This window comes from Elephas maximus, chromosome 16 (genome assembly GCF_024166365.1).
Source record: "Elephas maximus indicus isolate mEleMax1 chromosome 16, mEleMax1 primary haplotype, whole genome shotgun sequence".
In the NCBI taxonomy this organism is placed as follows: domain Eukaryota; kingdom Metazoa; phylum Chordata; class Mammalia; order Proboscidea; family Elephantidae; genus Elephas; species Elephas maximus.
The window spans coordinates 66,966,675-66,979,896 of NC_064834.1; the positions used below are offsets into that span (position 1 = coordinate 66,966,675).

Genomic DNA, 13,222 nt, shown 5'->3' on the forward strand with positions numbered 1-13,222 from the left:
GGGCCACCTGTTTCCACTGCCCAGGAGAGCAGACACCCACCAACGGAAGTGCTCAGGGCCTGGGGACAGGGCCCCATCCCAGCCCTACCTGAGCCCGCTCAGTACTCAGCCCCTGTCCTTACTTTCCACGCACGTTCTTGTGCATTTTCACAGCCATCAATGATAGTGCCACTCTTCTGCTTAAAGCCCACCACTGAATTCCTTGCTCTCACCCTAGACTACCACCCTGCCTTCCTCTTCTGGGTCCTGTCACTCAACTCTCTCCTTCACTCAGGAGTGCCGGTTACACTTGCTTCCTTCTATTCTGGGACATCCGGGGGTTCTCACCTAAGATGTTTCCCTTGCAAGGCCCTCTGCTGTTCCCCCAGGTCCTCCAGTAGCTGGTCCTTCTTGTCAATCTCTGGTCACCCCACCTAAAGTGGCCCTCCCAGCCACCATCACATCACCCTGTGTTATTTTCTTTACCGCACTTATTCCTCCATGAAATTATTTATTTCCATACTTGGCTAACAAGTATCTCTCCAACCTAGGCTGGAAGTTCCATGAGAAGAGAGGCCTTTGCTGTCTTCTCTTCCTTATCCCCAAGGCCTAGAAAGTACCTGGCACATATTTATTGGCTGCAGAATAAATGACTGTACGATGTTAGAGAGCTGGGGGCGGGGGTGGGGGGGAAGCCTTTCCTTTAGCAAGATCCCAGCTCCAGGTGAGAATTGGGGAAAAAAAGCTCTGGTCTTTGGGCTCCACGTATTTAAGGGACTTCAGTTCACAGCACAGAGCAGAGAATTAACACAATGGTGAGATCTTTACACTGTACCCACTTGGGCTTTAAAGCGTCCTGCTGAGTGGTATTGCTCTGATTACCGAGCCACTCACTCAGGTTTTCTATTCAATTTCAGAATCAAGGTTCAGCCTATGGAGGAGCATTCAAAAGGTGCTTCAGTAACTTCAAATGAGGCATGCGTGTGTGGTCCTCACTTCATCATTATTAAACAATTGGTATAAAAGTGCTCTAAAACTCAAAATTCTAGACACGTGTGCACAGACAACATTTTCAATTGCGTTCGATGTTGTGAAGAGCAGTTGTGTGGCACGTCGGAATTCCTGAGAGCCATCCAACACCTTGTGAGCTCCGTGGTTACCTGGAAATGTGGGTCAATTAAAGGCTCTTTGAAAACTTGGCCCCACGGCCCTGGAACTCACACTTTTGAAAGGCCCTGCTGTGGGCCCCACAAGTCCTTGGCTGTCCTCATACGTGGTGATCTCCACACCATAGCAAGTGGCATTTACAGATGAAAGAACTGAAATAAGCTATGAAATGGCACAGGAGCAGGGTAGGCACACACTCCTGCGTGCACACACCACAGATAATGCTGAGAAAAACCCAGCAGTAGCCACAGCGCTGTCACCTACTATAACAAGATTGATCTGTAGCGAAATAAAAGATAATGCAATCCACAGGAAATAACTCCCGTTTCCTCAGAGAATGTCTGATGTTGTCAACTGCAAGTCTGCCTCCCTCTTCTGCCTGCCACAGCGCACAGCAACCCAAACATTGGGACTCCTCTGGGCAAAGGGGCCTCAGATCCTCACCGAAGGAAACACATTTCCAAAGCAGCACCCCCCACAATTTCCTGAGATTCCTTGGCCATGCCAAAACAAGCAGGGCCTGGATGCCACACTATGATCAGGAGGGCAGAGCCACTCAGAGTCGCCACAGTGCGGGTGGGCTTCAGGGGCTAGCCCAGTGGCATCTGTTCATTTGAAGCCACATGGTTTTCTGCCAGTTCCCTTCTAGAACAATGCATCACTCCCATATTGCCAGTTAAAGGCACGATTCTGGCACTGGGTTTCAACCACCAAAGCAGTTGTGGGGATCACATTTTAGATCCTGCCTGCAAGACACAGAACATTCCGTCTTGGTCTGATGTGACTGCCACCGGCTGTATCTTTCACTGAGCATTCATTTCATAGGCAGAATGGCCCAGAAACAAAAGCAAGGCATGGGGAGGAGGGGGTACTGGCTGGTGAGTTCTATGCCATCATTTCAGAGACGTGTCTCCATACGAAATGATCCAATAAGGTCAGAGCCGTGTAATAATTCATAAAAGTGAGTTCAGTTCTCTCCATCCGAAATCCTAGTAAAATCTTAGAAGGGAGTAGGCACCACGCCATCATACAGGGCAACGAGCGAGCGGCTTCCATCTCCAGCAAATGCTATTAAGTCTGGATAGTCAGTGATTTGTAGATGATTACAACTTTTCCTCTGCCTATCATTGTTACTGACAGGCAAATCCCATCCACTGAATGGCATGGCTGATTAACAAAGGAGGCCAACTTAAATGGAGGGTCTGATGAGCCTTTCTGATATCCAGGACAACACCATGAACTCTCACCATTGTGCCCGGAAAAGCCACAGCTGATATCAGCCTCTTCCCTTGTTCTCTAGAAGCCTCGCCACACATGCTTTAGAAAGGCTACCTAAGCTCACATGTTTCATGGTTCAGGAGGAGAAACGCAATTCAGCATTGGGTGGTGCTGGCTTTCTAATTCATAGAAAAAATATTCTCCTCCCAGAGCATCCCACCGAACCCCCAATCTGTCAAGGCAGAAATCTTACGGTAGCAACAGGCCCTGACAGCCGCACTTTCATTACACCAACAGACACGGCACCTTTTCAATTTTGTTCATCTCTTAGTCTCTAGCCAAATGGAACTTATTACTTATAGCTTGTTGGGATTTATGAATTATTTATAGATGTAGGTCTATGACTCCAGACTCAAAAGACAATACTACAGTCCCATGGCTGTAACCCACACTGCACTTCTATCAGAGGGAGCAGACAGACATTCCCCGTAACACACTCTGCGTGTTTAGGGTGAAATAACAGTTGTGAAAATATCAAGCCTGGAAGATTATTTGGAAGCTATTTCTGAAATGCCTGGATATGTTTTGAAACCAGTCTTTTTTATTCTAAGGCAGACTTGGATTCAAGAAAGGCATAGCAGACGGGTGTTACAAATATCTTTCCCAGCTTGAATGCAAACAGTTATGCCCTGCCACTTTTATCAAGTCGTTTCAAACTGTGACGGCAAAAAGCAAAAAGGTGGCCCCCCTTAATGTGCGTCTAGCAGGTTAGCCCGTGCCATGACCTGTGAGTCTCTTCCTGCAAGCCAGAGCTCAGTAGCGGTGCATCCTGATGGCAGACTGAAACACGGTGGGGTGTTAACGCCGCCAGCTCGGCCGGGAGACGCAGTCTGGGTTCAGGCTTTCTGTCACCAGCTCCCCAGACATATGACCTTGACTGGTGGTGGGACAATAAGACATTGCACACCCACATCTGGCCCTGTCATAGGCCCAGTTGGGAGGGGGTGAGTCACAGCTGGGCTAAAGGGCACGAAGTGACCAGGCGGCCATGGTCTTGACCACACCTCCACAATAGCAACGTGTTTGAGCTGTCATATGGAGGCCCACCCAAAGCAGCAGCCAGCCCTGATACGGGAGCCCCACAGGATGACTCAGAGGCTGGGAGGCTACTGCCAAGAGGCCTTCCACCTGACACATTCCAGAGACACCTGCTCCTTACCAGCCTTACAAGCCCCACGTCAGTCCTGCCCCTTCCAGGGGCCCAGCTACAGACCTCTCCCCAGCCACCCCACGTCAGTGGTCTAGTTCCCCACCCTACACCCAAGTGTGATCCAGAGGAAGAAGCAGAGGTTGGATACCAGAGGCTGAGTGAGGCTGATGGCATTTCAGGCTACCTCAGGCCACTGTCCTCATAGTGTCCCCCAAAGGCCACGTGACATCTCCACAGAGAATGTAAACCCCATAGCCTCTGCAAACAGACTACACCCTTGTTCCCAAAAGAGCGGGGCCAATAAAAAAGCCACAGTATGCTGTGAGACTTACCTTGCTGAAAAACATCTGCCAGGAGAGAGGAAAAACAGGGAGGAGGGAATGAGAGAGAGAGAGAAGAAAAAATATTAATAATGATGTTGAATGTGACAGTGATGATATTCACAGCTAACAGATGCTAACTCTGCTGGGCACCTATGGACAGTACTTCCTTTAACAAGGCAGGAGGTGGTTAAGAGTTCAGGTTGTGGAGTCAGACTTCCTGGGCTTAAATCCTGGCTCTACGCTTGTTAACTCTGTTACCTAGAGCTCCCTAACCTATAAAATAGACAGGAGTACTGGCAAGATTAACAAATTGTGTCATACATTTTAACAGTGCCCAGCACATATAAACATGCAAAATTTGGCAACTTTTATTAATATGATTATTTTTATTATTCACAACAACCCTATTTATCATCCTCATTTTAGAGACGGGGAAACTGAGGCTCCAGAAGGTTAAATAACTCATCCAATGCGACAGAGGAGGAAGGGATGGACCCAGGGTTGAACCTAGGTATGTCTGATTCCAGTAACCATCTGCTTACCCACTGCTAAGCTGCCTGACTTAGTTTATAAATAAACAATACCAAGAGAATAAACAGAGGAAGCACCTATAAATACACTAAAGCTCCAACTTAAAATCATATAAACAAAACTTTTGTATGAATTCTCTACATTATAACCCACAACTAATAATATCAAGTCTTCATACTAAATCTTAGGTCAAAATCTGCTTAAAAAGGTGAAACAATATTAACCTTTTTTTTTTTCAACAAACATTTGAGAAGCTCTTCTATGCCAAGCACCACGTGTGGCTCTGAGAAGCATGCACCTACCAGGCAGGCAGAGAGAACACAGCATGAGAGTAAATGCAGAGTCCATGGGGCACAGGCAGATGCTGAACCAGAGTGAGAGTCCTGGAGGACTTCCTGGAGAAAGTGACTTTGGAATTGACTCCTCAAGAATGAGGAAGAATTAATCTTGGAAAAATTGGGGGATGCATGGCCCCAACAAGCAGAGAAAGAATGGAAATCTCCACATAATCCAGCTGAGCTGATCTGGCCACCTGGCCTTCCCATTACTCTTTTTAAGTATACTTTTTATTGGAACATAACACTTACAGTAAAATGCACAAATTGTAATCATACAGGTAGGTGGACCCACCTGCATAACCAGCATCCAGATCAAGAAACTTTCTGTCCCTAGACTCTCCTGTGCTCCGCTAGTCACCAACATCCCCCGAAAGGGTAATCACTCCCATGACTTCTAACGTCATACATTAGTTTTGCCCATTTTTTAACTGTACATGAATGGACTCACACATTATGCATTTCTTTTACGCCTGGCTTCTTTGCTCAACAGTGATTGTGGGAGTCATCCCTGCCACAGCACGTGGTCGGTCATTCATTCTCATTGCTGCGTGGTATTCTACTGTGTGACCACACCACAACTGATTTCTCCATTCTAATGCTGATGGACATCCAGATTGTTTTCAGTCTTTCACAGTCAGGAATTGTGACAAACATTTTCATACATACTTTTTGATGACATATGTACATATGCCAGGTACTTTTCGACATCTCTCATGTGCATTCAGGCTCACCTTGCTTCAATCACCCCTCAGTCACCCCCAAAGTGTCCTTGTCTGCCTGTACTTTGTCATTCAGTAACTTGGAAAGGCCAGAGACTCGGACATGGATACAGACAGCACAGATGTGAGCCAGTTCCTGCCCCGCTGCTGGGATTGTATATAGTATGAGACTTCTAGACAACAGTTTTGATGGCCTGTACAAAAATGGAAAGAGCCCTGGTGGTGCAGTGGTTAAGTGCTGGGCTGCTAACCAGAAGGTCAGCAGTTCAAGCCACCAGCCACTCCATGGGAGAGAGATGTGGTAGCCTGCTTTCATAAAGATTACAGCCTAGGAAACCCTACGGGGCAGTTGTACTGTGTCTTACAAGGTCATTATGAGTTGGAATCGACTCAGTGGCAATGGGTTTGGTTTGGAAATGTCAAATATGCATTCCTTGACCCAACAATACCACTTCCAGGAATTTAATCTAATGAAATAACTAAAAGCACAAAAGAAGTCTACAAGTATGTTCATCATGGCATTATTTATAGTGGCAAAACACTAGACACTGCCTAATTGCTCACCAATAGGGTACCAAACAAAAAATAACATATCATGCAATGGATTATGGTGCACCATTTAGAATGATTATTTAAAGCCTTTGGTTACATTTGAGTGAAAATACCAGATAGCAAAATGGAACATATATCCTGAACTCATTAATGTACATGCATGCCTGTGCACAGCTACATGAACAAAGCTCTGTGATGACGGTCACGGAAATGTTTACCTTCAGGTGATGGAATCTGGGTTTTTTTTTTTTCTTTGAATATCATGAGGCACAAATGGTTAAGTCCTCGACTACTAACAGAAAGGTAGGTGGTTCAAATCCACCTAGCAGCATCTCAGGAAAAAAACCTGGTGATCTATTGAAAAATCACAACCACCGAAAACCCTGTGGAGCACAGTTCTACTCTGCCACACATGGGGTTGCCATGCATCAGAGTCAACTCAGCGACAGCTGGTGGTGTGGTGGTATTTCTGTATAATTTTAATTTTGAACAATGCAGATGTCGTACATTGATAATCTAAATTTTGAAACTAAAGTTATTTGCATCTTGAAAAGCTAATAAATAAGAACTATAGCATCAGGGCCCTGGTGGTGCAATGGTTAAGTGTTTGGCTCCTAACCAACAGGTCAGCAGTTTGAATCTACCAGCAGCTCCTTGGAAGCCGTATAAGGTGGTTCTACTCTGTCCTACAAGGTCGCTATGAGTCAGAATCAACTAAATGGCACACATTTGGTTTATATATATATAATACATATGTGTACATATATACGCATATATATACATACATATACAACATCTAACGTTGTACTTCATCAACAGCTGAAGCATCAGCTCCTACAAGGCCACAAAGAGCCAATGGCCCATGAATGGTGTGGATGAAACATGCCCGTGGGAGGTTAACAGGCTGCAAGGAGAGCATATCCACGGGAGCGGTTTTCACTCCACTGGGACACACATGACCTCCATGAGGGGTGTCATTCACATGCAATACACAGACTCCCAAGGGCACATCCAGGCCAAGGGCCGTGGCACAGGTAAGACAGACGGCAGACTCACAATTCCCAGGAGCTGGCTAAAATACCACCCCATTCTCTTCATTCAACAAAGCCAATTGGGATGTGAATGGACCATGTTGGTGCTGTTACAGGACAACCTTGACTCTGCTCTAATTTTACAGGCTCTGTATTATTCGCTAAGCCCAGTAATTCATCATTAGTACAAATTCTGACACAGCAGTGGAATGCTGCTGACCTCCAGTCCCTTGATGCTGCCCAGGGACTGTGAGAAGGTACGTGTGCAGCTCCCTAAGTACACCAGTTCACTTGCATTCGCTTCCTGGTATGCATGGTGAGAACCACCCACCCTCTGAAGGTCTGCACTCCTGTAGGAGCCTGTCTACTCAGGCTTCAGATGTCACTGCCACTGTGAAGTCTTTGTAGAGCCTATCCCCACACAGAGAAAACTCAGTTTCTGCCTCAATGCTCCTACAGTGATGTGTGCAAGCTGCAATTACAGCTCCTATCCTAATTAAAGACAAAAGCTGAGTGTCTTAGTCACCCCCGTGGGTCCTCAACAGGGCAGCGGGAGAGAGGGCTCCACTGCCTTACCACTCATCTGGCCCATCCCCTCATTTAACAGGTGAGGAAACGGAGTCCCAGAGAACTCTGAAATTTTTCTCAAGGTCACAAATGGAGTTAAAATCTGAGCCAGGACTACACAAGATTCATTTAACCTTAATGAAGCACAAAAGCACGTTCCTATTATTAGCAAAGTACAAATTAGAGATTTATCATTCTCCTCTAATGAATACAGACAAAAGTTTCCACCCTTGAAAACATCAGCGAAATAAGATTAGCCTTTCAAATACGGATCCCGTCTCGACATCTGTCCAGAATCCTCAACCTCCTCTCCATGGCCTTTGACAGAGAGAACTTCCTTCAAAATTCAGCACTGATTTGAATCACTGGGAAGTATCAGCAGGCAGGGAGGAAGGAAATTCAGGCAGGGATTGGGTGACCTTATTCCTTCTGATTCCATCGTATATTTCACGCTTTAGTGGACAAATCTGCATAGAGTACAATACCCTCTCTTCCAAAAACCTCTCTCAGTTTTCATATAAACTGTGCTAGTTTTTTTTAAAACAATCTTTTCCAGCTTCATTTACATTTTGCACCTTTTATTCAAATGTAAATTTTAATAAACACTCATATAAATATTGCAACAATTTTGCACATGAGCACTCTTGTAATTTACACTCTAAATTTCTGTCTTTTGTGGTCTGTGGCATAAATCATTCCATCCTTAGCATCATTTAGCTCTTTGCTCTGTATAATAATGGCTTGGGTACCTTCTTTAAAATACCACTTTTCCAGACTGAAACAGCCTTCCAGACTCAGGCTCAAATGATTCATGGCTGGAAGAACGAAAAATAAGTAAGAAGAAGGTGGTTTCTCTGCTGGTTGACTACATTTTACCTGCAACAAAACTTGTGGACCTCAGAGGATATTAGCCATAGAAATACCCCTACCATTTCCTACTCTGCTGTCCAAGCCTCCTCCCCCTACACCATCCCCCTGAGCCACAGGGAATAACCACTTATAAAGAATCAAAGAGCCTCAACTATAGGTATGATATTTTCCTTTCAGACTAACCAACTACAAATAATTATTTGTAGGTCAATCATTTTCCCTCTCTGGGTTTGAGTGTCCTTGCCCATGACTTGTGCATATTCTAATACCCTGGCCATGGTGTTGGGAAGGCAAAATTAAATAATTTATGCCAACAATGTTTCATCACCTACTGTGGGAGATTACTCCAAAAAAACAAAAAAGACTCAGGGCCATCTTCTTTGTTCTCACAGGAATCAGAAATCGTATAGAAGTAGAGCTGGGAGTTGAGTCATCTAGCCAACACCAACCCTAGCCACAACAAGGTTAAGCCCAGAGGACACCAGGGACATTTGTGCAGAGGAAATGAACTCTTTCAGACAAACCTCTGCTCATACTCACTTCCCCAGGGAGAAAACCTCAACCCAGTCATTCAAGTGAACAAAGAAAGCCTGTTCTCCAGCCTCCAACCCCACCCCCTGGAGCCATTCTGGTCCTATAAATACAGGAAAGGGCATGTATAAGTTGGTGATTCAGACATGGGAAGAAGAAAATAAAAAAGAAGGACTCAGATTTGCCTTTCTGAGCCACTATGTCCAGTTTCTTCAGTTAAGAATAAGTATCAAAGATCCTTGTTCCCCTCCCCCTCAGCTACTGAGAGATTCACATTCCAGAGATCTTGACAGCATGGATTCCTCCAGAGACAGGGGTCATAAAAAGAGACTAGATTATTTATTATTATTAATAAGCTATGGCAATTAGGCTGGGTGATTCCTAAACGTTGCTGATTAAAAACTTTCTTGAGTGCTACTTGTCCACATGGCTAGTGTTTACCTCTATTAAAAATGATTTAACTACACTCTGGGCGAACCTCTCTCTTGTGCCCGGGTTAATAATTAGCAGCGCGCAGAGCCACGTGGGTGAAGTAAGTTGGTACTCCTTTATTTATCTATTGTTTTGTTTTATGAGGCAGACTGGATAGCAGTCTTCTTGCACATTCAGTCTACTAGGAATAATTTACTATTTCAATCCACAGTCTATACCTATGGTTAGAGAAAGCCTCACTGTTATTACAAGATCACACTTAGCCCACGTCCCACAGCATTAAAGACATGCCAAACAGTGAAAGTGTGCATGACTTCCAGAAGACTGGGGGAGGTAAAGTTACTAGTTCTCAAACAATGTAATCATACTACTCTCTCAATTTTGCTCTCCTTTCTAGGTTAAATTATATATGAGGGGAGTTTAGTTTCTTGAAAATGCAGGCACTTAACTCCCATTTAAGGAGTCTCACCTGGGGAGACAGCTGTCTTGCTAATCCTCCTGTGGTTTGAGCTACAGAAAGAAAATTCTCTTTCAAGTACAAGTGCTTTTACAGGAAAGCACTGTAAATTTTACTGGGACGCGGCTAACCAGGGTCCAACGAAAGGGTCTAGGGAGCAGGCAGTTTCTTGAATAGGGACCAGGTTCACCATTAACCAAAGTCAATTTCATGATCAGCAAGCTCTGTACATGGCTATGAAGGGTAACTAAAATTCAGCATATATATTTCCCCTGCAAATCTCTGTGAATGAAGCGAACTGTTCCTCTTCCGTGTTGAAAAGTGGGGCCTGCCAATGCATTCCCTCTCACTGAAATATCAGTGCTCCCGAGTAGTTCTGCTCCAGAATGACAAAACCCAGGTGCAAAAGTGACACGTGAGCTTCCCAAGGAAGACAAGGGTTGACTCCTTCTCTCGCCAATATGATCTACTGCTGTGTCACCAAACGACTTGAAATTAGGTCCCAGCTCCTTAGCGGGTGGAAACCTGGGGTAATCACTCAACCTCTTGGACCTTCTGTAAAATGAAGATGGCAGGAACAAGCTTTTTCTATACCACAGGGAGATCATGAAAATCTAATTGGTTAACTAAGAAGCATAGAGCACATGGGCTTTGGAGTCAAATAATACTAGGTTCAACTCTTAGCTCTCAGTTAAATCACCTTCCAGCCATATGATACTGAGCTAGTTATCTAAACTCTCCCAGCCTCAATCTCCTCATTTATAAAGCTCATCATTCAGCATTCCTATAAGAATAACCCAAATCATATAGGTAAAGCAGTTAGCACGTGGTGGCTAGTTTATAGAACATGTTCAATAAATAAAATTTAATGTTATTATAATAGCAAGCAACAGAACAGGGTGTAAAAAGCTCAGGTCCTGGAGTCAGAGCTGGTTCTACATCTGACCAGCTGTGTGATCTTGGGAAACTTCTGTAACCTCCCCAAGCCTTGGGTTTCTCTCATGAGTTACATGCAGATAATAACAGCTAAATGTTGTCCTGCATCATAAACTGCTAAAGACACTAAATGAGGAATATATATAAAAGTACACAACAACTACTACACACAAAATCTTTTATAAATGGTAGTAATATTATTCAACAAACAGTTATTGTCAACTATGTAAAAAACCTAATGACCTATCTAGGGCCTGTCATCATGTAGCTACATTCCCTAAGAAACTCTAAAGTCAATCCCAATATTACCTTATTCTTATGAAACAATAAAGGGCAACAATGAGTTATTTTTACGCTCTAGTGACAACCTACCTTCAAACACCAATTGATCTGTTGTTGTTGTTAGGTGCTGCCGAGTAAATTACAACTCACAGCGAACCCTATGTGACAGAGTAGAACTACCTCATAGGGTTTCCAAGGCTGTAATCTTTATGGGAGCAGATCACCAGGTCTTTCTCCCACGGAGCTGCTAGTGGGTTCGAACTGCAGTCCTTTCAGTTAGCAGCAGAACACTTGATCATTGTGCCACCAGGGTTCCTTAAATGACCTCAGGAGTTGTGATTAGAACCAGGAATTTCAGAAACCCAGTCCCAGAGCTTGGCCTCTGTTTTTGGTACCTCTGTGACATACCCTTTCTCCTCTGGACCTGTCTCTGTTTCTCAGGCCACCACTGAAGGGGCTCAGCCAGCCCTGCCCTGGGCTTTGATCAGTGTTTTAAGCCAAGCTTCCTGTAGGTCAAGGCTCAAAGAGGTAGGGACTGCAGGGGGGCAGCTGAGTTGGCAGTGCTTCAAAGAGAACCCTCTGTTCTGCAGCTTCATGGGGTTCTATGGAGAATCTGCCTGAGAAAAGGGTTCCACTGCTTAATTAAACAAATTAGCTCAAGTTTGAACACAACAAGCTTCCTGTGCAGGTGCAGGTCTGTGCTCTCCTGGAGTGCAGCCAGAGTCCACGGCTCCGGAGCCCCGGCTTGGCCTCAGTGGCACCATACCGGGGCCATGATTAGTTTTCTGTGTCTCCAAAGCCAGACAGCTGGGGCAGTGTTGTGGCCACTCAGCCAATATCCCCAACCCTCCCACTTCCTCCAGGCACGCTCAGGCAGCTCAAACTAAGCAGAGCCCCCATGAGTCTTCGGAACAGCTTTAAAGACCAAGCGGAAGGTTTAGTGGCTCCTCAGTTTCTAGCCCTCAATGCCAAGGCCTTTATCACCCTCCTTTTTCTTCTGTCTCGTTTGGGATGCGGGCTGGGTAAAGTTTTGTTGTCTTCCTTGCTCCTGGCCTCCCCTCCCCTTTTGTCATGTAAAAAATGAAGATCAACCCTTTGTCTGTCATTGTCATACCTCTGAAGGTACACAGTGCTCAGTACATGTCTTTTATTTGTGAAAAAGGAAAAAAAAAAAAAGAGCCCTGAAGTATCTTCCTGCGACATTTTTTTAGGCAATGTGCAGCCAACATCAATCTTAGTCCGCATGCGTGTAATGCATCAGCCCACACAGACCAGGGAAGGCAACGCAAAGGACGCAAGCTAGTAAGTCCCCAACATTTTTATGACACTCTATTCCTAGTGTATCTCATTCCTAGCACAGAGGGATAAAGCTCTTAACTACTGAAGGAACATAAAAAAAATAGATTTAGGAATAATACTTTTTATGATTGCATTCTGTATACTGGGAAACTTATGTTCAAATCTGCTAGTACTTTATGGAGCTGATAAAGTAGAACAGTATGGCTTCCCAGCTAACAGTGTATTTTATATCCATTTAAGATGTTTTCTCTTAAATTGAATTACTTTTTGAGTAATTATAATAAGACTAATCTGGGCTTAATGAATTCATGTACAAATACTTTAGACTGCATTATTAAAACCTCTATGATATGAAACAATATTAAACTCAATTCCTCTAGCTTCCAGTGTTTTTCTTTAAAAAGACCAGTATACATGACTTTCTCTAAATTCTTTCAAATCAGTTAACTGAGAAATCATACGAAGCCTCATAAATAGCCCAAGCAAAAGAAGAGGCTAACAAATAATAAAAAAAAAAAAAACAAATAGTAGTGTTCTAATTCCTCTAAACTTCTTACCAAAAAAAAAAACCCAAAGCCCTTGCTGTCAAGTTGATTCCGACTCATACCGACCCTATGGAACAAAGTAGAACTGCCCCATAGGGTTTCCAAGGAATGCCTGGTGGATTCAAACTGCCCACCTTTTGGCTAACAGCTGAGATGGGCATTAATTTGGAATCACAGGAAGTATTTTTATTAAGCGCATGTAAAGTCTGAAGAGTCGTCCCACCTTTCAGAAGAA

The 13,222-nt window shown here is 44.3% G+C and overlaps 1 protein-coding gene across 7 annotated transcripts in view; it reads right to left on the bottom strand.

Moving 5' to 3' along the window:
- GFRA1 (GDNF family receptor alpha 1) overlaps positions 1–13,222 on the bottom strand; it is a 239,131-nt gene that overhangs the window by 164,629 nt on the left and 61,280 nt on the right. For 6 of the 7 annotated variants that reach the window (XM_049854962.1, XM_049854963.1, XM_049854964.1 and 3 more), the window contains exon 5: positions 3,907–3,921. The exons of the other annotated variant lie outside the window; for it this stretch is intronic. In XM_049854962.1, coding sequence (XP_049710919.1) covers positions 3,907–3,921 — 15 coding nt within the window. The remainder of the gene's footprint in view (positions 1–3,906; positions 3,922–13,222) is intronic. 7 annotated transcript variants of the gene reach the window in all.